At 43.6% G+C, this 24,173-nt stretch overlaps 1 protein-coding gene across 1 annotated transcript in view; it reads right to left on the reverse strand.

Annotated features, from left to right (window-relative positions):
• Positions 1-24,173, reverse strand: part of adgrv1 (adhesion G protein-coupled receptor V1) — a 528,099-nt gene that overhangs the window by 90,194 nt on the left and 413,732 nt on the right. The window contains exons 84-85 of the mRNA XM_073066702.1: positions 8,423-8,539; positions 5,007-5,185 (exon numbers count right to left, since the gene is read on the reverse strand). Coding sequence (XP_072922803.1) covers positions 5,007-5,185; positions 8,423-8,539 — 296 coding nt within the window. The remainder of the gene's footprint in view (positions 1-5,006; positions 5,186-8,422; positions 8,540-24,173) is intronic.

A 24,173-nucleotide genomic window follows, 5' to 3' on the forward strand; every position in this document is an offset into this window, starting at 1 on the left:
TTTGAGTGTACTCTGTATTACATTCTCTGTTCTATTTATTAAAATTATTTTAAATTACTATGATTGCACATTGCACATTTAGATGGAGGCATAACGTTAAGATTTTTACTTCTCATGCATGTGAAGGATGTAAGAAATAAAGTCAAATCAATTCAATTCGGTACATTTTAACCTCTTTTTGTAGTGCTTATTTAATTTAATTATATATATATTCTTATTGTAATTTGTAGATTTTTATTATGTATTGTACTGAACTGCCTTTGCAAAACAACAAATTCCATGATACATGCCAGTAATAGTAAAACTTTCTGAATTTGATACTCTTATTTCTCTTCATTTAATCTTCTTCTAATCTCTCTCTATCCTATGACAGAAATTGAGATTGTTGAATTCTGTTTTAACACAGCAGAGACAATTCAGCCATGCTAACTGAACATTTCAGATCCATATCTGCCCTGTGTTGTGCGTGACTCTGGGTACTGTGTTTCATACCTCGGCCCCAGAGTTATGTCCTTTCATTTGGCCGTATTCATGGGTATTCATGTATGGTTGAATTAAACTTGAACTTGCGTATCACCACATTTTGCCAAATCTCTATCTGCTTCAAAGAGGCGGCTCTGAAAGTGTACATGGGAAATACGAGCAGGATATTCAAATTACTTCTACTGATTGTGAAAGAATGCAAATGCTTGCTTGGGAAGGATAACAAAATTCCTTCCACTGTTTTGTTCAGAAAATTAAATAAGTGGTCTGATAAGGTTGCAAATAAGAGAAAACAAATAATCTTAATGCAAAGTATTCACTAATGCATTTTGGTTTCTCATGGAATCACCATTTAATTTGGTCATTGAAAAAAGCTGAGAGTATGAAACAAAGCAAATGCATCAAAAATGATTTCAAAGCTGTATCCTCAACACAAGGTGAAAAAAATGCAGACTGTACAATTAGGGAACACCAATGCCTTTGAATGGAAAATCCCACAAAAAGCATTGGATTCGGCCCAATACATCACAGGTAAAGCCTTCCCAACCACGGAGCCCATCCACATGAAATGCTGTCGTAGGAAAGCAGCATTCATCATCAGAGATCCTCACTAACCAGGCCATACTTTCTTCTCACAAACAAGAGAAAATCTGCAGACACTGGAAATCCAAGCAACAGACACAAAATGCTGGAGGAACTCAGCAGGACAGGCAGCATCTATGGAAAAGAGTAAACAGTTGACGTTTCAGGCTGAGACCCTTCATCAGGACTAGAGGAAAAAAGATGAGGAGTCAGAGTTAGAAGGTGTGGGGTGGAGAGGAAGAAATGCAAGGTGATAGGTGATACCGCGAAGGGGGTGGGGTGAGGTAAAGAGTTGAAAAGTTGAATGGTGAGAGAGATACAGGGCTGGAGAAGGAGGAATCTGATAGAAAAGGATAGAATCCATGGAAGAAAGAAAATGGGGAGGAGCAACTGAGGAATGTGATGGGCAGGTAAGGAGGTAAGGTGAGACAGGGGAAAAGGGATGGGGAATTGTGAAGGGGGGGCATTACCAGAAGCTTGAGAAATCAATGTTCACGCCATCAGGTTGGGGGCTACCCATATGGATTATAAGGTGTTGCTACTCCAACCTAAGTGTGACCTCATTGCGACAGCATAGGAGGCCTTGGACCGACATGTTGGAATGGGAATGTATATTAAAATGGGTGGCCACTGGGAGAACCCACTTTTTCTGGTGGATGGAGCACAGGGGCTCAGTGAAGTGGTCTCCCAATCTACGTCGGGTCTCACCGATATACAGGAGGCCACACCAAGAGCACCAGGAACAGTAGATGACCCCAACAGACTCACAGGTGAAACGTCGCCTCACCTGTAAGGACTGTTTGGGGCCCTGAACGGTACTGAGGGAGGAGGTGTAGGGACAGTTGTAGCACTTGCTCCGCTTGCAAGGATAAGTGCCAGGAGGGAGATCAGTGGGGAGGGACGAGTGGATAAGGGAGTCACATAGGGAGCGGGGTGTGGGGGAGGGAAAGATGAGTTTGGTGGTGGGATCCCGCTGGAGATGCTCACTGTTGCCTTCAGTTAGAAGGTACAGAAGTCTCAGGACTTGCACCACCAGATTCAGGAACAGTTACTACCCCTTAACCATCAGGCTCCTAAATAGAAGGGGATAACTTCACTTATTTGACCCATCGATGAAATGTTCCCACAACCAGTGTTCTCAGTTTCAAGACTCTTTATCGCATTATATCATTCTTGTTATTTATTGCTATTTATTTACATTTTCTTTGCACAGTTTGTTGTCTTCTGCACTCTGGCTGATTTTTACTCTTCTGGTAGAGTTACTACTCTCTAGATTTGCTGAGTATGCCCACAGGAAAATGAACCTCAGGGTTACATACGGTGACATATATGTACTTTGAAAATAAAATTTACTTTGAACTTTGGGGAGGACGTACAGGAGCCTGATGATCCACAATCAATATTCCAGGAACAGCTTCTTCCTTCTGCCATCAGATTCCTCAAAGGTCCTCAATCCCAACTTCATTATTTCTCTTTTGCACCATTTATCAGTATGTCACCAAAGATTCCATCAAATTTCAACAGATGGTGGAGAGTTGTTCAGACTGGTTGTGTCACAGTCTGGTGTGGAGGCTCCACTGCATGGCACTGGAAGAGTTGTCGACTCAGCAGCTCCAACCCTCCCCTCCGTTGAGGACATCTTCAAGAGACAGTGCCTCAAGAAGGCGACATTCATCACTAAGGACCTTCACCATCTGGGACATGCCCTCTTCTCATCACTATCAACAAGGAGGAGGTACGGGAGCCTGAATATACACACTCAGTATCTTAGGAATAATTTCTTCTTGTCTGCCATCAGATTTTTGAACTATCTATGAACTGGTGAATACTGCCTCTCTATTCCTCTTTTGTCCTATTCATTTATTTATTGTAACACATAGTGATTATTACTTCTTGCACTGTACTGCGGCCACAAAACAACAAATTTCATGACATATGTCAATGATAATAAATCTGATTCTGTGATTGCTGCAACATCAGATGCAGATACTCAGTTCCACAGGCCAGGTGTGAGAAGTCGCTAGGCCTGACTGAGCTAACAGTCTGCAGGCAGCCCTGAAACCATGGTAACTTCCATGAAGATCACCGATTAAAGCTGTCAGGATTTCCAAAGTTAACTGGATATTAACTTTCAATCATTGTAAAATTAATCACAGTGAATCAATGCACAGGTTTCACCTATAAGTAGTTTGTGACTAATTCCAGTTTTCTAGTTGCTGTCCGAACTCTCGGATCGAGGAGAATATACATTGATGACATCATATATGCTACAATAAAATAGTTAGCAGACCTATGAGGAAAACATTACTTCTCCACTGTGAAGCAGAGAGCAAATGCTTCACAAGACCATAAGACATATGGAATTAGGCCATTCAACCCTTCGTGTCTGCTTCTCATTTCAACGTGACTGATTTATTATCCTTCTCAATCCCATTTTCCTGCCTCCTCCCCATAATCTTTGATGCCCTGGCTAATCAAGAACATATCAACCTCCACTCAATGATTTGACTCCACAGCCCTCTGTGGCAATGAATTCAATAGTTTAACCACCTTCTGGCTAAAGAAGCTCCCTCTCTTCTAAAGGGATATCCTTGTATTCTGAGGCTGTACCCTCTGGTCCTGGACACCCCCCCCCCCCACTATTGGAAACATCCTCTCTGTGTCCATTCTATTTCAATATCTGATAGGTTTCAGTGAGATCCCCCTTTACTCTGAGATAGATATTCCTTCCAATTCTGGTTTGATACCAAGCACCAGAACTGTTATATGCAAAAGAAGGATGTGCGTGTATGTTTGAAGTGTTTGGATGTGAGACAGCGGGGGAGGGTGTGCAGGAAGAGGCTAAATTGATGTCGGATTGACGCAGTTTTTCATGCTAAAGTACAAACAGGAAGTGGTTAATTCTTCACCAACTCGCAAAATAGCAACTTGGCCTAATTCTACAGTTGACAAAAACTGTCCACACCCTATTTGACTGCGGGAAATCACAATCAGGCCCGAACAAAACTGTGTACTGAACACCAGAATGCAGCTCATGTTTCAGATTCTGTTGTATCACTGTCATTCTTTAAATGTGAAAAATAATTATAAACAGCCATCATAATATTCCTTATTTTTGTTTGATTCACGCATTCATGTGAAGGTAAATGAAAATTGGCCTTATGTGCTTCCTAATCAAAAATAGAGAACATAGAGCATTACAGCACAAATACATACACAGAACTGAAGAGTGACATAACAGAAAACACTACAGCCCAGTACAAGCCCTTCAGCCCACAATGTTGTGCCAACTTCTTAACCTACTCTAAGATCAATCAACTTCCCAGTACTTTACTTCGCCCCTCCGCCTCCTGGTTTCACCAATCACCTTGCGTTTCTCTCTCCCCTCCCCCCACATTTTAACTCTACTCCTCAGTTTTTTTCTTCAGTCCTGCCAAAGTGTCTCAGCCCGAAACACCGATGGTACTCTTTTCCGTAGATGCTGCCTGGCCTGCTGAATTCCTTCAGCATTTTGTGCGTGTTGCTTGGATTTCCAGCATCTCCAGGTTTTCTCTTCTTTAAGATCAATCTAACCCTTCCCTCTCACCTCACCCTCCATTTTTCTTTCATCCATGTGCTTATCTAAGAGACTCTTAACTGTTTCTAGAGTATCTGCCTCCACCATCATCGCTGGCAGTGCATTCATTGCACTTACCTCGTATCATCTTACACACTCTCATCTTCCTTTGCTCTAAAAAGAGAAGCCCTAGCATGCTCAACCTTTCCTCTTAAGACATTATCTCTAATCCAGGCAGCATTCTGGCAAATCTGCTCTGCGCCCTCTGTAAACCTTCAACATCTTCTCTGGAATGAGATGACCAGGACTGAACATAACAAGTCTCCGGAAATGACATGGGTTTGCAATCTTTCAGATGTCATTTATGGACACTTGCAATACTTACACATCACCATGTACCGAGCCATAAACTTCTTGCATGGTCCAGTTGTAGCCCCCTCGCAGTATAATTACAAGCAAGGCCACGACAAAAGCAGGTAACCCCCAACTCAGGCAGAAGAAGAGCAAGTACCGTCGATCCGTGTGTTCATCATTCATCACAAGCACCTGCCAGAAATTGACGGACTAAAGGTAAGAAAAAGAATAATTTGTTAGTTAAGCTTTCTTGTCACCTGACTGTACATATGTACAACCAACAAAACAATGTTCCCCTGGCCATTGACTCACCCACAAAATATTTATCTCACATAGCACAGAAACCAAAATATTAATATAAATAAGTTAATAAAATATAATTCAAAATGCATCTCATGCACAGCATAAAAACATTAAACAGTAAGCAATAAACAGCTTGGTTTCCTAGTGGAGACCTCAGTGCTGGCAGGGTATTCATTAGTCTCACAGCTTGAGAGAAGAAACTGTTACCCCGTTTGGTTGTCTAGCTCTGATGCTCTTGTACCACCTTCCTCTTGATAGTAGGTCAAAGAGATTGTGGGATAGTTGGTAGGGATCCTCAACAATGCTTTGGGCCATTTGTCTGCAATGCTCCCAGTAAATGTAAATGAGGAAGGAGATCCCAGTAATCCTCTCGGTGGTTTTTACTCTCCTCTGTAGGGTTTTGTGGTCCAATGCCTTGCAGCTTCCTTACCACACAATGACGCAGCCAGACGGGACACTCTCGATGGAGTTAGAATGGGGGAGGGGGACCTCGCACACCTCAATCTCCTCAGAAATTGTAGACGCTGCTGTGCTTTCCTGACTAGTGAGGAGATGTTGTGGGTCCAGGTTAGATCATCTGTTACGTGCACACCAAGGAACTTTGTGCTCTTCACTCTCTCCACAGCAGAGAGTGGATGACCTGTGCCTTCCTGAAGTCCACATCACCTCTGTTGTCTTCTCCATGTTGAGACTCAGGTTGGTGTTCTCACACCATTTGACAAACCTCTCTATCTCCTCTCTGTACGCTGACTCATCATCATTGCTGATGAGCCCAGCCCCTGTAGTATCATCCGTGAATTGATGATGCAGTTTGAGCTGAATCTAGCAGAGCAGACATGAGTCAGCAGCGGGCTGAGCACACAGCCCTGGGGGGAAGGGCACCAATGCGCAGCAAGATAGAGCTTGAGATGCTTCTGCAGCCAACTCCGACTGACTGGGTCTTTTCATCAAGAAGTCCAAATTCCAGTTACAGAAAGGGATACTGACTCCCAACGAGATAGCATTACCGCCAGCTCCTGAGGGATGATTGTGTTAAGTGTCGAGTTGAAGGCAATGAGCAATGTCCCGCAGTACGAGGCGTCATTTTGTAGGTGGGACAGGACGGAGCAGGGGGCTCAGGTTATGACATCATCAGTGGACCAGGTGAACTGGAAAGGGTCCAATGTGGCTGGAAGGTGGGATTTTGCATGATCCATTCAGCCACAGTCATCACTTGGGCCAACTGCCATTGCTCTCTTGGGCACTGGATAATGGTGGCTGCCTTGCAGCCTGCACAGAGAGTGGACTGTTTCAAAGAGATATTAAAGATATCCGTTAGCTGGGTCCAGGGGTGCAGTGTTAGCTGGAGCACACCCAGCACATCTTTAAGAAAAAAGCTGAAATAAACAAGCTAATTAATTAGGTGTTGCCTGGCACGTAAATGTCGGCCCAGATCAGAGGCGATTGCCAATTTCACTTGCTCTATGCAATGTTCACTCCTCTTTCCAGGGCGCTGGAGCCCGTAGTTGTTCCGTAGTTTGGTCAATTTAAACGCCAGCTCAGACAGGCTGAAAAGACAGGGCTGTCAGGATCGAGGTGGCATGCCAAATCTACACAAACTTCTAATAAAGTATAGGTGCTGCTGTGCTTTCTTTGTAATGACAGTTATGCGCTGGTCCCAGGACAGATGCTCTGACACTTTTCAGAAAGAGAAACGTCGATCCTTAATGCCGAAGAATTTAAAGTTATTGGCCCTCTCCACCTCAGTTCCTCTAATGAAGACTGGCTTCTGGGCGGCATCTAATTAATTAGCTTGTTTATTTCGCCTTTTTTCTTAAAGATGTGCTGGGTGCATTCCAGCTACGGCTGCACCCCGGGCTGGGTCACACAATCTGTCGACATCTGACAGGCTGCCTCCGGCACATCTGGGACTGGGTCAGTCGTTGCCACAAATGGTACATGTCATTGTATGCTTTACTGTAGATGTGACAAATAAATCTCAATCTGAATGGGAACTGAGCTGACACTAATTGCAAAAGTCATGGCCCATGTTATTGTACCAACTCTTTAACCTGCTCCAAGTTCAATATAGCACGAGTTCCCAACCTGGGGTCCACAGTCCCCTTGCTTAATGGCAGTGGTTCATGGCATAAAAAGAGTTGGGAACCCCTGATCCAATGCTTCTTTCCCACGGAATTCTCCATTTTCTTTTCATCCATGTGCCTATGTCTCTTCAATGACACTAACATATTTGACTGTACCACCAACCCTGGCAGACTGTGTTGCACGCACTCACTTCTGTGACATCCCACCCGTCTCTCTGACATCCCACCACCCTCTCCGGCGTTCCACCCCCCCCTCTGACGTCCCATCAGCCTCTCTGATGTCCCACCCCCCCTCTGATATCCCACTTATACTTTCCTCCAAATACCTTAAAATAGTGCTGATTGAAATTATTGCATTATAAGTTATCAGTGTTACTGTCTTTGCTTTTTGGAGAAAAGCATCAATGGTAAGTCCAGAAATAGTCCCTTTAATTAAGTTTGCTCTTCACACATCAAGAATAGGAAAGCAGCATCCATCATCAGCACCCAGCATTCGGCCAAGCTTCCTCCTCGCTGCTGCAAACAGGAAGGAGGCACAGGAGCCAGGTTCAGGAACACTTACTACCCCTCAACCAACAGGCTCTTGAACAAAAGGAAATAACTTCACTCACCCTAACAATTAACTGTTCTCAGGACCCATGGAATCATTTTCAAGGGGGTCTTCATCTCATGCCTCAATTTATTTATTTATATATTTATCTATTTATATATGTATATATTTTTTCTTTTTTATATAATTTATTTATTTATTCTTTCTTTTTCTATTTACACAGTTTGTTGTCTTTTGCTCATTGTTTCTCTGTCCATTCTGTTGAGTGCAGTCTTTCATTGATTCTGTTGTGTTTTGTGCATTTACTGTGAATGCCTACAAGAAAATAAATCTTTGGGTTGTATATGGTGACATATCTGAACTTTGACATTACATTTACTTTGAACTTTGAGCCGTTTGATTTCAGGGATGTGCTCTCCCTGTGTCGTTAGTTTTACACATTTTAATAACTGAGAACCTTGCCTTCTTCCTAAAGACCTCTCCGAGACTGGGGCCAGACTACTCACTGACCTGAATGAACATCCAGCTGAACTGACAGAGGTAGAGGTAATGTATCACCAATCCAAGCGCAGAGCAAGCCTCCTCTGTGAGCTCTCGACCGAGGTATGCAGACATCAGAAACGAGATCTGAAATCGGAAGGGATATCTTTAAATAGTATCATCACCAATAAACCCACAACACCTGCAATATGTTAAATCTCCTCCATACTTGTGGCAGGAGAAACTCTGTCAATGCGCAATCAGCCAATGTGAATATCACCTGCTTTCTGAGACTGAAACAAATAGAGTTTCTGCAAAATAATCTTGTTCCAATTTCAGCGACTTGTTCCAATGTCGTGCAATTTGTTGTTTTGTTAATAGTTAATAATTGTTAACAATAGATAACCAAATCAATTGGGGTGCCGTGGTAGCGTAGCAGTTAGTGTGATGCTATTTCAACTTGGGGCGTCAGAGCTCAGTCCATGTCTTCTGTGAGGAATGTGTATGCACTCCTCCGGAATGTGTGCTTTTCCTCTGGTTTCCTCCTACAGTCCAAAGATGCAGCGGTTGGTAGGATAATTGGTCATTGTAAATTGTTCCGTCATTAGGCTAGGGTTAAACTGGGGGTTCCTGGTGGTGTGGCTCAAAGGGTTGGAAGGGTCTATTCCATGTTGTATCGCTAAGTAAATAAATAAACAAACCTCAAACAAAATGAACATAGTGCAAAAAGGGTATAGGGAGGTAGTGTTTCTGTAACACAAACTCATTATGCACCTGGAAGAAATGGCAAGGTGTTGATATAAGAGTGCTGGAGAACACACTCGTGAAATGCTGGAGGAACTCAGCAGGTCAGACAGCATCGACGCAGAGGAATAAAGAGATCTGTCATCAGTGTGGTATCCCTGACTACTGGCAAAGTCCTCCTCTAGACACCTGCCAAACCTAATCTCCAGTCTGGCATCATTTAGCCCAGACTTTTCCAACTACTGGCAATATCTGGTCATAGCACCCGACAGACGTACACTGAAGTCCCTCAGCACCCAGTGAAGTAGAGTCTTGTCCCAAACCATCGACTGTTTGCTCCTCCCCACAGATGCTGCCTGACCTGCTGAGTTCCTCCAGTATTTTTTTGTGTTGACTGGATTTCCATTTTCAATAAATTGAATTTCTTTAAAACTTTCTGTTTCAGTTTAAATTGAATATATTATAAAACATCTGAAGAACAATTGAAATGATATTAAACAGCAGCATAAAGTATAATGTTACTAAGCGGTCTCAGTTTAAAAAATAAATGAAGTATCTTCTCCTTCAATATTAACACACAAGCAACTTGAACTCAAATACAAATCTCACACAAGAATATTCCACTCATTACATGTGTTAATTGCTCTAGTAAAAGTCACTCTATTAATATACAACATTTGCTTATTTATTGAGACACAGCGTGGAACAGTCCGTTCCAGTCTTTGAGTTGCTCAGCTCAGCAACCCCTGATTTAACCCTAACCTAATCACAGGACAATTCACAATGACCAATTAACCTACTACCCGGTACGTCTTTGGACTGTACGAGGAAACTCACACGTTCCACAGGAAGGACATACAGTCTCCTTGCAGAGGACTCAGAGCATTGAACTTTGAACTTCAACACCCCAACCTGTGATAGCATCGTACTAGCCGCTAAACTACCATGGCAACATCAGTGTGAAAGAACGATAAATAGAATCAAAATAGCTAATGGCCACGTCTGGAAATGGGAACACAGTAAAGTCGAATAAATGTACTCTCCCATTTTCTGTGAGAATGGACTTAGTAATGACTCCCTCATAACGAGATCTTATTTGATCTTTAAAGAATGAATACCTTTGCTCCATCTGCCAAAACCAGAATTTCCTGGTGGCCAGCCATTTAAATTCCAATCTCCATTCCTAATCCAACACATTGGTCCATCGCCTCCTCTTTTGCCACGATGAGGCCACTCTCAGGGTTGAGGAACCACACCTCACATTCCATCTGGGTAGCCTCCAACCTGATGGCATGAACATAGATTTCTTCTTCAAGTAATTCCCCCCCCCTTCTATTCCCCACTATAGCTTCACAGCTCTTTTTCTCAACTGCTTAACACCTACCCCTGCTGCCCCTCCTCCTTCCCTTTCTCCTATGGTCCACTCTCCTCTCCTATCAGATTCTTTCTGCTCCAGCCCATTACCATTCCCACCCACCTGGCTCCACCTATCACCTTCTAGCTTGTCTCTCTTTCCCTCCCATTCCACCACTCCAGCTTCATAATCTGGCATCATCCCCCTTCCTTTCTAGTCCTGATGAAGGGTCTTGGCCTGAAACGTCAGCTGTTTATTCAGTTCCATAAATGTCACCTGACTTGCTGAGCTAAGACCATAAGATATAGGAGCAGAAGTAGGCCATTTGACACACCAAGTCTGCTCCACCATTCAATCATGGGCTGATCCAGTCATCTCCACTCCTCCGCCTTCTCCCCATACACGTTGATGCCCTGGCTAATCAAGAACTTAACTATCTCTGCCTTAAATGCACCCAATGACTTGGCCTCCACAGCCAGTCATGGCAACAAATTCCAGAGATTTACCACCCTCTGACTAAAGTAATTTCTTTGCATCTCTGTTCTAAATGGACGTCTTTCAATCCTGAAGTCGTGCCCTCTTGTCCTAGACTCCCCTGCCACAGGAAATAACTTTGCCATATCTAATATGTTCAGGCCTTTTAACATTTGAGATGTTTCATTAAGATCCCCCCTCATTCTCCTGAACTCCAGGGAATACAGACCAAGAGCTGCCTGATGTTCCTCATACGGTAGGTAACCCTTTCATTCCTGGAATCATTCTTGTGAATCTTCTCTGAACTCTCTCTAATGTCAATACGGTATATCCTTTCTAAAATAAGGAGCCCAAAACTGCACACAATACTCCAAGTGTGGTCTCACGAGTGTCTTATAGAGCCTCAACATCACATCCCTGCTCTTATATTCTATACCTGCTTTCTCCCAGTACGTGGATTGCTACACCAGGGGTAATAGGACTATTGACCTACTGTATGCAAACGTAGAGGAGGCATATAGTGCATCCCCACTGCCTTCATTGGGGAAAGCTGATCACAACCTGGTTTTGTTACAGCCCAGATATAAATCAATTGTGATGAGGCATCCCACTACCACACGCTCTTTTAGGAAGTGGACTCCTGAAGCTGAACAGGCCCTGAGAGACTGCTTCGGTACTACTAACTGGGATGTACTGCAAGGGGGGCTCTGTGGGGGCGTTGAGGAGGTCACTGAATGCACAACGGACTATATTAACTTTTGTGTGGATGCAGTTGTCCCTGTTAGAACTGTTCGCTGCTATCCCAATAATAAGCCCTGGATCACTAGTCACATCAAAGGCCTCCTAAACCAGAAGAAGAGGGCCTTTAAAGATGGTGATCGGTTGGAGCTTAAAAGAGTTCAGAAGGAACTCAGAGTACAGATAAGGGAGGCAAAGGAGCAGTATAGGAGGAAGCTAGAACAAAAGCTGCAGAAAAAAAGCATGAAGGAGGTGTGGGATGGGATGAAGATCATCACCGGATGTGGTGCAAAGCGGGGGGCGAACATAAGTGGAGATGTGGAGAAAGCGAACCAGCTGAACAACTTCTTCAACAGGTTCGACAGCTCAATCTCTTCCTCACTGCAGAAATCCACACCAGGCTTACTTCCCTCACAGGAAAATAGCCACTCACAGGAGACCTTGCCCACGCCCAGGATTACGGCTGCACAGGTGGAAGGTCAACTGAGGAAGATCTGTACCAGCAAGGCGGCTGGACCAGATGGAGTTTCCCCACGATTACTGAGGGCCTGTGCGACTGAGCTGGGAGAAGCACTACAGCGCATCTTCAACATGAGCCAGGAGCAGAGAAGAGTACCCAGACAGTGGAAAACATCCTGTATTGTCCCGGTACCGAAGAAACCACAACCAAAGGAGTTGAATGACTTCAGACCTGTTGCCTTGACGTCGCACGTTATGAAGACCATGGAGCGGCTGATAATACAGAATCTGAGGCCACAAACCAGGCACGCCCAGGATCCTCTTCAGTTTGCGTATAAGGAGAAGGTGGGAGTGGAGGATGCTATCACATATTTGCTGCACAAATCACTCTCTCACCTAGAGGGGGTCAGTTGTGCTGTGAGGATTACATTCCTTGACTTCTCTAGTGCCTTTAACACCATCCAGCCCAAGATCTTAAGGCACAAACTAACGGAGATGGGAGTAGACTCTCACATGGTGGATTGGATAGTGGACTACTTGACAGATAGGCCTCAGTATGTGCGGTTGGGAGACTGTAGGTCTGACACGGTGGTCAGCAGCACAGGGGCGCCGCAGGGAACCGTACTCTCTCCGGTCCTGTTCACCCTGTACACATCAGACTTCCAATATAACTCGGAGTCCTGCCATGTGCAGAAGTTCGCTGATGACACGGCCATAGTGGGGTGTGTCAGGAATGGACAGGAGGAGGAGTATAGGAAACTGATACAGGACTTTGTGATATGGTGCAACTCAAACTACCTGCGTCTCAATATCACCAAGACCAAGGAGATGGTGGTGGACTTTAGGAGATCTAGGCCTCATATGGAGCCAGTGATCATTAATGGAGAATGTGTGGAGCAGGTTAAGACCTACAAGTATCTGGGAGTACAGTTAGACGAGAAGCTAGACTGGACTGCCAACACAGATGCCTTGTGCAGGAAGGCACAGAGTCGACTGTACTTCCTAAGAAGGTTGGCGTCATTCAATGTCTGTAGTGAGATGCTGAAGATGTTCTATAGGTCAGTTGTGGAGAGCGCTTCTTTGTGGTGGCGTGTTGGGGAGGAAGCATTAAGAAGAGGGACGCCTCACGTCTTAATAAGCTGGTAAGGAAGGCGGGCTCTGTCGTGGGCAAAGTACTGGAGAGTTTAACATCGGTAGCTGAGCGAAGGGCGCTGAGTAGGCTACGGTCAATTATGGATAACTCTGAACATCCTCTACATAGCACCATCCAGAGACAGAGAAGCAGTTTCAGCGACAGGTTACTATCGATGCAATGCTCCTCAGACAGGATGAAGAGGTCAATACTCCCCAATGCCATTAGGCTTTACAATTCTACCGCCAGGACTTAAGAACTTTTTAAAAGCTATTATTAATGCTTTTTGAGATAGTGATTTAGATGCATATCATATTTTTTACTGAGTTAAGTATTGTATGTAATTAGTTTTGCTACAACAAGTGTATGGGACATTGGAAAAAAAAGTTGAATTTCCCCATGGGGATGAATAAAGTATCTATCTATCTATCTATCTATACCTCCAGAAATGAATGCCACATTGCATTCGCCGCCTTCACCACTGACTCAACCTGGAGGTTAATCTTTAGGGTATCCTGCACAAGGACTCCTAAGTCCCTTTGCATCTCTGCATTTTGAATTTTCTTCCCATCTAAATAATAGTCTGCCCGTTTATTTCCTCCACCAAAGTGCATGATCATACAATTTCCAACATTGTATTTCATTTGCCACTTCTTTGCCCATTCCCCTAAACTAGCTAAGTCTCTCTGCAGGCTCTCTGGTTCCTCAACTACCTGCTCCTCCACCTATCTTTGTATCATCATCAAATTTAGCCACAAATCCATTAATGCCATAGTCCAAATCATTGACATACATGGTAAAAAGCAGTGGTCCCAACACCCAAAAATACAACTGCAGATGCTGTGGATCAAAGAATACGTACACAACGCTGGAAGAACTCAGCAGGTCAGGCAGCATCCGTGAGAAAAGAGTAGCCAACACTTTGGGCCGAGATCCTTCATCAGGTCCCAACACCGACCCCTGTGGAACTCCACTGGTAACCAGCATCCAGCCAGACAGATTCCCACTCTCTGCTTTCTGCTGATCAGCCAGTGTTCCACCCATGCTAATAGCTTCCCTGTAATTCCATGGGCTCTTATCTTGCTAAACTAAGGGGATATTAGTTCCTCCAGTATCTTGTGTGTGTTACTCTGGATTTCCAGCATCTGCAGAATGTCTTATGTTTAAATAAATGAGGCTTCTAACTCCCACACTGACAACTCTCAGCCAGCTCTACATTTAGTCAGGCCCCAGTTTAGTTCCGATTAATCAGAATTCATGAATCAAAATTGCTGCACTTATTGTAAAAAATGCTGTGGTGTAAACAATCTACAAAAATAACCTTTTAACTTTAGCAACACATAAATGCTGGAGGAACTCAGTAGGTTAGGCAGCATCTATGGAGAGTAATAAACAGAGAATGTTTTGGGCTGGGACTTTTCATTGGGACTGGTGAGCAATGGGAAGATGCCAGAATAAGAAGATAGGGGAGGGGAAGGAGGACATGCTAGAAGGTGAAAGGTGAAGCCAGATATGTGGGGGCGGGGGTGTGTGAAGTTGGGAGGTGAGAAGACAAAAAGGCAAAGGGCTGAAGAAAGTATCTGAAAGGAGAGGAGAGCGGATCATGGAAGAAAGGAACAGGGGCAATGGGGGCGGGGTGATGGCATGTGAGGAGAAGAGAGAAGCCAGAATGGGAAATGGAAAAAGAGAGGAGGGAAGGGGGAGAAATTACCAGAAGTTAGAGAAATCGATGTTCATGCCATCATCTTAGAGGCTACCCAGAAGGAATGTGAGGTGTTGCTCCTCCACCCTAAAACAGGCCTCATCACAGCCATAGAGGAGGCCATAGACCAACATGTCAGAATGCGAATGGGGACTGGAGTTAAAGCGGGTAACCAGAGTTCATTTTTTATACATGTATAGTACTTTCCTCTGCAAGCCATTTGTACAAAGTAACTTTATCATACAACTGATATATCTGTGGCCATTGATACATAATCAGCCGTGTCTGCAGGTAGTGTTTATTATCTTGCTTTGCTGAAAATATTGTTATTGGTAAATTATGGATAAGACTAATCCCCTATTGAAACATAAATTGGGGGAAAGCAAATTACAACAGTATCAGGCAGGAGTCGGGGAATACAGATTGGAGCATCTGCCTGGGGATAAATTGACATCTGACATGTGGGAGTCTGTTAAAAGTCACCTGGTTAGAATCGAACCAGGATCGATATTTCTGTGAGAATCAGAGAGGACAGCGGGTCCAGGAACTTTAATTGACAAGAGATGTACAGTTAGTCAATTAGAAAACAAAACCACATGTAAGGTTTAGGAAGCTGAAATCAAACAAATCCTGAAAGGAATATGAAGCAAGTAAGGAAGAAACAATTTATTAGGCAAACTTAAAGATTCAAGAATCAAGATTATTTGATGTCAGTTCCTACACAAGTGTAAAGGAGAACAAAATAATTGTTATTACGGATCTGATGTAGCACAAAAACAGTAAGATGAAGAATACAATAACTTAAGTAGCCACTATATATAAATACATATGAATGGTTATATAGGTATCCGTTAGTCTTGAGAGACCATGGATTTGCACCTTGGAAAGTTTCCAGGGCACAGGCCTGGGCAGGGTTGTTTGGGAGACCGGCAGTTGCCCATGCTGCAAGTCTCCCCTCTCCACCCCACCAATGTTGTCCAAGGGAGTAGCACGGCTGATACAGCTTGGCACCAGTGTCATCGCAGAGCAATGTGTGGTTAAATGCCTTGCTCATGAACACAACATGCTGGCTTAGCTGAGGCTCAAACTAGCAACCTTCAGATCACTAGACCAACGCCTTAGCCACTTGGCCACACGCCAGCACATGATTGGTTATATACATTGATTAATCGTATCTCCATGATGTGACACTAGGCACAGGTGAGTCTCTACATCAGATGACTCTGACAGGAAATGATACAGTGAATAATGATGACGGTGATGATGAGTAAAGGAAATGTTCAAGGGGCTATTGATTTCCTTGGCAAGTAGAATCACAAAACATTTTAAACATATAAAGATTAAAGGGAGATTAGCTTAGCTGTCACATGTATATAAAAATATATAGTGAAACTTATTGTTATGCATCAAATCAAATTAGTGAGGGTTTTGCTAAGCGGCCCATGTGTCGTCTCGCTTCCAGCACCAACGTAACACGCCCACAACTCTCTAATCCTAACACATACATCTTTAGAATGTGGGAGGAAACAAGAGCACCTGGAGGAAACCCACATGGTCACAGAGTGAATGTGCAAACTCCTTATAGACAGTGATGGGGATCGAACCCTGATTTTATACCAGCCACTGTAAAACAAATGCACTAACAGCTACACTAAAGTGCCACTTCAACATATGCTCAGTGTTCACTTCTTTAGGTACCTCCTTCACCTAATAATGAGGCCACTGAGTGTATGTTCATGGCCGTCTGCTGTTGTGCCCCGTCCACTTCAAGGTTCGATGTGTTGTGTGTTCAGAGATGCTCTTCTGCACACCACTGTTGTAATGCATGTTTACTTGAGTTACTGTCACCTTCCTGTCAGATTGAACTAGCCTGGCCATTTTCCTCTGACTTCTCTCATTAACAAAGAATTGTTGCCCACTGAACTGCCACTCACTGGATGCTTTCTGCTTTTTGCACCATTCTCTGTAAACTCAAGAAACTGTTCTGCGTGAAAATAGAAGGAGATCAGCGGTTTCTAAGGTACTAAAACTGCCCTCACTGGCACCAACAATCATTGCACAGTCAAAGTCATTTAGATCACATTTCATCCCCATTTTGATGTTTAATCTGAACAACAAATGAACCTCTTGACCATGTCTTCATGCTTTTATGTATGGAGTGGCTGTCGCATGATTGGATGATTAGATATTTGCATTAATGAGCAGGTGTAGCAAATAAAGTGGCCACTGAGTGTATATTAGTAAAAGGGCAAGTCCAATCAAGGACAAAAGAGGGAATTTAGACAGAAGTGGACAAATTTCTTAATGAATACTTTGAGTGAGTATTCAGCAAGGAAGAGAACATGGATGATGGTGGGATCAAGAAGGGATATGTTGATACTCTAAGGACCTCTCATACACTAATAGATGAACTTTTGAATTCCCAAAGCCTTGCTGTGGACCAAGCATTGCACTTTCTCTGTAGCTGCAACACACACAAAACATTGGAGGAACTCAACTGTTCAGGTAGCATCTATGGAGGGGAAAGAAAAGTCCACAGCCATGGAGCTAGTTCAGTGCTGGGGCTCAACACCGGTGCGAAAAATAAACTGTGAATTGATAGAGGTATCTAAGATGATAAGAGGCATAGGTAGAGCGGCTTGCCAGAGTCTTTTTCCCAGAGTGGAAATGGATAATACAAGAGGGCATCATTTGAAGGTGACTGGAGGAAATCATAGTGAATTTTACTCAATAAACTATTGACAAAGTTGGCCAACATTCCTTCATTTGAAGCAGCAGGACTTTTTGGAGTTCCCAGTGTGATTGGTGGCACTGCGGTCACCATATTGTTCCATCTAGATACTGGAGGTAATTTTTTTTTTTACATCGAGAATGGTGAGTGCGTGGGCAGTCGATGTTTTGGGTCAGGGCACTGGGTGTGAGATTTGAATAGGAGTGAAGTGTGCTGAAGCCAAGATTGTTGATATCTCATCATCATGAAAATATCCAGCTTGGGCAAAAGAACAGAGGGGGGTGTCTTAGATGATAAGGAAGGTTGAAGGGTTGAAAATGGGAAAATCAACAAAGGCAAATGAGTAAAGTGATAGTCAATGTAAATTTATCACTAAAATATGTTTATGTCACCCCTTGAGTTTCATTTTCTTGTAGGCACTTACAGGAAAATAAAGAAAGTAAAATAAATTGGCTAGAATGAACCCCTGCCTCAGCAAGGATCTGGACCTACAGCAATTCGACTATCACGACATTAAGTTTACGTCAGACGAAATCTCAATAGCTCTTCACATGGCATTAGATCACCTGGACAATGCAAACACCCATGTCAGGATTCTGTTCATCGACTATAGCTCAACATTTAACACCATCATTCCCACAGTCCTCATCAATAAGCTACAGGACCTGGGCCTCTTTACCTCCCTCTGCAATTGGATTGTTGACTTCCTAACCGGAAGACCACAATCTGTGCGGATTGGGGATAATACCTCTTCCTCGCTGACAATCAACACAGGCACACCTCAGGCTTTGTGCTTAGCCCACTGCTCTGCTCCTTCTATACCCGTGACTGTATGGCTAGGAATACCATCTTGTGGCGACCCACTTTCTGTGCAGGCGAACCGGCTCACAAATCGCCAGTGCGTGGGGGGAGACTTTGGTAATGCACTTCTGACGTCATTTCCGCCCGGAGAGGGCGGGCGCTAGGGATTAAATGCCAGCGCCGTGAAGTTTGAATAAACTAGTTTCCAAACGACTTACCGACCTCGTGTCGTTATTTCAGTGCTGTGTGTAGCACATCGCTACAATCTATAAATTTGCTGATGATACAACCATTGTTGGCAGAATGTCAGATATTGACAAGAGGGTGTACAGGAGCAAGATATACCGCTAGTTGAGTGGTACCACAGCAACAACCTTGCACTCAATGTCAGTAAAACCAGAGAGCTGATTGTGGACTTCAGGAAGGGCAAGATGAGGGACCATGAACCAATCCTCACAGAGGGATAAGTGGAGTGAGTGAGTGATTTCAAGTTCATGGGTGTCAAGATCTCTGAGGATTGAACCTGGTCCCAACATAGTGATGCAGCTGTAAAGAAGGCAAGACAGTGGCTATACTTCATTAGGGGTTTGAAGGGATTTGGTTTGTCAACTAAAATGCTCAAAAACTTCTATAGATGTACGATGGAAGGCTGCATCACTGCCTAGTATGGTGGGGGTGTTGGAGGGCTACTGCACAGGACCAAAAGAAGCTATAGAAAGTTATAAAATTAGTCAGCTCCATCTTGGGTACTAGCCTCCGTGGTATCTAAGGCATCTTCAAGGAGTGGTGTCTCAGAAGGGCAATGCCCATTATTAATTATTAAGGACCCTCATCACCTAGGACATGTCCACTTCTCATTGTTACCATCATGAAGTAGGTACAGAAGCCTGAAGACACACATTCAGCAATTCAGGAACAGCTTTTCCACCTCTACCACCCAATTCCTAAATGAACACTACCTCGCATTTTTAATATTATTTCTATTTTTGCACTATTTTAATCTTTTCAAAATACATATAACACCTACCGCAATTGATTTACTTGGTTATTTGTTTATTTTCTCTTGCTATATTATCATGTATTGCATTGTACTGCTGCAAATTTCACGACACACGCCAGTGATAATAAACCTAATCCTGATTCTGAATTTATGAAAAAACAATACATAAACAAAGACTGATAACCAATGTCCAGAGATAAAGAATAATAATACCAAGAACACAAATTAGTACGAAAATGGATATGCAGGTTGTACAATCAGTTCAGAGATCAGGTGAGTGAAGTTATGTGTAATCCTGATGGTTGACGGGTAATAACTGTTCCTGAACCTGGTGGTATGGGACCTCCTGCCAAATAGTACTCACAAGAAGGGAGATTGGCCTGCTTGGTGGGGATCCTTGATGATGGGTGCTGGAAGCATTGAACAGGCAGGGAAGAGAGAAATATGGATGACGTGCAAGCAGATGGGATGAGTTAGATTGGCATAATGGTCGGTGCAGACACACTGTGGGTCAATGGGCTTATTCCCGCACCCTACCATTCTGTGTTCTCCAGTTAACTGTGCTTTTGCATGTTTGTTACTCTCCTCTTTTCCAGTTTTGTACAGTTCCACTTCCAACTGCTTCACTCGAGTCAGCATTTGGGCAGCAACACTGCTCTTCAAGAGGGGTTTCCTCAAAGGCAGCATCTATCATTAAGGAACCCCACCACTAAGGACATGTCCTCTTCTTATTACTGCCAAAAGGGAGGAGTTACAGAAGCCTGAAGACCCACACGCAATATTTTAAGAACACTTCTTCCCCTCTGCCATCAGATTTCTGAATGGACAATGTACCCATGAACACTATCTCAATTTGCTCACATTTTGCACTAATTTTTATTGGGTGGCAGGATAGATATATCTCTACCAAAGGAGGTGTAAGGTGTTCCTCCCCTCTGCTAGCCTACAGGTCACCCTTGGGCAAGGGGTAACACCTGCTTAGCTCCCCACCCCTCCCCCTACGATCAGAGTCACGTTAAGCCATGGGAGTAGGTTTTGGACGGTTGTATGAGCAGCAGGTGCATATCACTGACATCAGGCAGACAATCTCTGAAGAGTATTGATAATGGCTGGGCTCACCTGTCTTGTAAAGACACTGCCCAGAAGAAGGCAATGGCAAACCACTTCCGTAGAACAATTTACCAAGAGCAATGACGGTCATGATCACCCACATCATATGACACAGCATTTTTATATTTATTATAACTTAAAGTAATTTTTAATGTATTACACTGTACTGCTGCCACAAACCAACAAGTTTCATGTCAGCACATACAAAATACTGAAGGAACTCAGCAGATCAGGCAGCATCTATGGAAATGAATAAACTGTTGAAGTTTCAAGCAAAGGCTCTTCATCAGGACCTACTAAATTCCTCCAACATTATGTTTGTGTTGCCCTGGATTTCCAACACCTGCAGAGTCTCTTGTAATTATAAATTTCACTGTGTCAGGTCTGCACAGCTAACAGAAGTCACCTGCCACTCATTTCCAACTCATCACCTGCAGCTTATTTACACCCAGCCCTCTTCTACAATCCTTGTTCACCCATTGAACCAGCCATCCTCAACCAGCTGCTCCTAGCCTTCAATTACCTTCTTGCTTTGTCATGTTAAGCATCCACTTTCCCTTGTTTTGTGCCCTCCCCCTTGTGGTTTGTAACTTTGCACTTTATTATTAAAGTGATCACTCACTACTAAATCGCCTCTGCTGCTCTGTTTTGGAGTCAAATCTCCCCTACATTTCCTGACATATAGCATACGTCAGTCAGAACAAACCCGATTCTGATTCATCTGAGTCTCAGTCTATTAATTCACATAGAATCTTACCGGGATCTTTCTTATTCACCGTCAACGTGTCAGGATTTTGATAAATCATCCTTAGAAGATCTATTTATCGGAAAGCACCTGGTGATCTATCCTGTGTCCAACATATTGATGTAATTACAACGGCTATATTTCATTACGAGTTTGAGGAGACTTGAATGTCACCAAAGACACTCTCAAATTTCTACAGATGTACCGTGGAGAGCATTCTAACTGCTTGTATCACCGTCTGGTGTGGAGGGGCCTCTGCACAGGGATGGAAAAAGCTGCAGGAAGTGTAAATTCAGTCAGCTCCATCACGTTCACTAGTCTGCCCAGCATCGAGGACACCTCCAAAAGGCAATGCCTCAAAACTGCAACCTCCATCACTCAGGACCCCCTTCACCCAGGACATGCCTTCTTCTCATTGCTACCATCAAGGAGGAGGTACAGGAGCCTGAAGACTCACACTCAATATTTCAGGAACAGATCTTTCCCTCAACTGTCAGATTTCTGAATAGATAATGACCCCATGAACACTACTTCACTATTTTTGCTCTCCTTTTGCATGCACCTATAGTACTTAATTTAATGTTTTATATGCATTTCTTAAAGTAATATAGTTTTTAAAAAATTATGTATTACACTGTCCTGCTGCTGCAAAATAAACTTCATGGCATATGCCAATGATATGAAGCCTGATTCTGACACACAGTCTAGTTTCTATGTGTATGTGAGTACATGAAATACTTCCTTTTCACCACATCATCTCAGTCTACCATTTCCTCAACTTTTCACCACTACCTAATTGAAAACAAATTGCACATTTGCAAAATGTTTTTCCAACTGAACACTTGGAAGGCCACACACATTATCACTGTCTAGATTGTACTAACAACACTCTCCTCTTGGGAACCTACGGAGAAGGTTCAAACCACCAGAATCCTGTTCAATTACAATTTTCATTTATTGAGTGGTTTAAAAATGCATTTACATTACATTCTGATTTACATTTTGATTCTGATTCTTTATATCTTAAAAACATTATTGTGTAGATAAAAATCACATCAATGTGATATTAAACCATATTTTGGTTCCTAAAGGTTGTTACAGCCAGAGTTGCTGTTGGGGATAAACTCGCACTGCCTATGAAATGCTCCGAATGATATGCGTCTCAAATAGCTTCTGGCAATCAAGGCCAGCTCCTGGCTTCGTGTGTGGATTAGCTAGATGGCCTGGCTGAACCATTTTTTAATTTTTGAACCATTTTGAACCAGGAGAAGGGGCAAAGGCGGGCACTGGTGCCTTAAAACCAGTTGCTTTGTGCAGATGGGGCTCATTAGCCATCCAGGAGAAGGAGAACTCTGACCTCAAACCTCCGCTGCCTTGTGGCTACACTCAGACATGGGGAGGGCTTCGGGAGTAAACCCTGAGGAAAAATCCAGAGCTGGAGTCCCTAAGGCAGTCCTGCGTTGAGTTCAACGCTGACTGGCAACTCCTTTTATGCTACTGGTCCCAAAGTGTATCAGTCTCTGTCATTCCTTTGGGCTCATCAGCTGCTTGGCGTCGGAGAACCTGCTGCATGGGCAACAGCTTGCTCTCTGTATGTACTGCCCTGGCTTGTGTATCACATAGACAGCTGGGACACAACATCCATGGTCAACCCCGACCATCGGAGAGCTTCCAAACAATATTTCTCACACAGTGGCACAGTGGTTAGTGTATTGTTATTCCAGTGCCAGTGACCCCGTTCAATTCTGCAGCTGTCTGTAAGGAGTTTGTATGTTCTTTCTGTGACTCTATGGCTTTCCTCCGGGTGCCCCAGATTGCTTCCACGTTCCAAAGATATACAGGTTAGGAGGTTAACTGGTCACACGGGTGCAATTGGGCAGCATGAACTCATTGGGCCCGGACAGACTGTTAGCGCATTGTATTGTGGCGACTCACTTCCTGCGCAGGCGAACCGGCTCACAAATAGCCAGCGCGTGGGGGGAGACTTTGGTAATGCACCTCTGACATCATTTCCATCTGGAGAGGGCGGGCGCTAGAGATTAAATGCCAGCGCCGCGAAGTTTGAATAAACTAGTCTCGAAATGACTTATTGACTGCGTGTCGTTATTTCAGTGCTGTGTGTAGCACATCGCTACAGTATCACTAAATAGATCAATAGATAATAGATAAATAAACAATTAAGCTACATTGCAGGAATGTCATTATCAATAGTTAAGAGCCAGGTGGGTGGGGGAAGTCTGTCTATCACTGCCCCCTGATACCTCTCCTCCTTCCCTTTCTCCCATGGCCCACTCTCCTTTCTAATCAGATTCCCGCCAACCCTTTAACTTTTTCAACCCATCACCTCCCAGCTTCTCACTTCATCACCTTCCCTCACCCATCTGGATACACCTATCACCAGCTTCTACTTCTTCCCCTCCCCCACCTCCTTAATCTGGCACATTCCCAGTCCTGAGGAAGGGTCTTGACCCAAAATGTTGACTATTTTGATCCCCTGCACAGATGCTGCCTGACCTGCTGAGTTCCTGCAGCATTTTGTGCACAACCTCTTATGTTCATTACTTAATTGTTCAAATATTCAGTTTAATAAAAACATTAAATCAAATAAATTAATGAACAATAACAAATATTCCCACTCCTCTTAGTGAAATCAGTAAAGGCGGATCAATTAACAGGAAAGGAGAGAATTCTGCAATTCTTGGCGTAAGCAGAGTAAGTCTTGGACAAAAAAGCAACTTAAACTTTGGGTTATGTCAAGGATTTGAAATGCTTTGTCATGAGGTAATTCAAC

The sequence above is a fragment of the Hemitrygon akajei genome, chromosome 2 (genome assembly GCF_048418815.1).
Source record: "Hemitrygon akajei chromosome 2, sHemAka1.3, whole genome shotgun sequence".
NCBI classification, from domain to species: Eukaryota; Metazoa; Chordata; class Chondrichthyes; order Myliobatiformes; family Dasyatidae; genus Hemitrygon; species Hemitrygon akajei.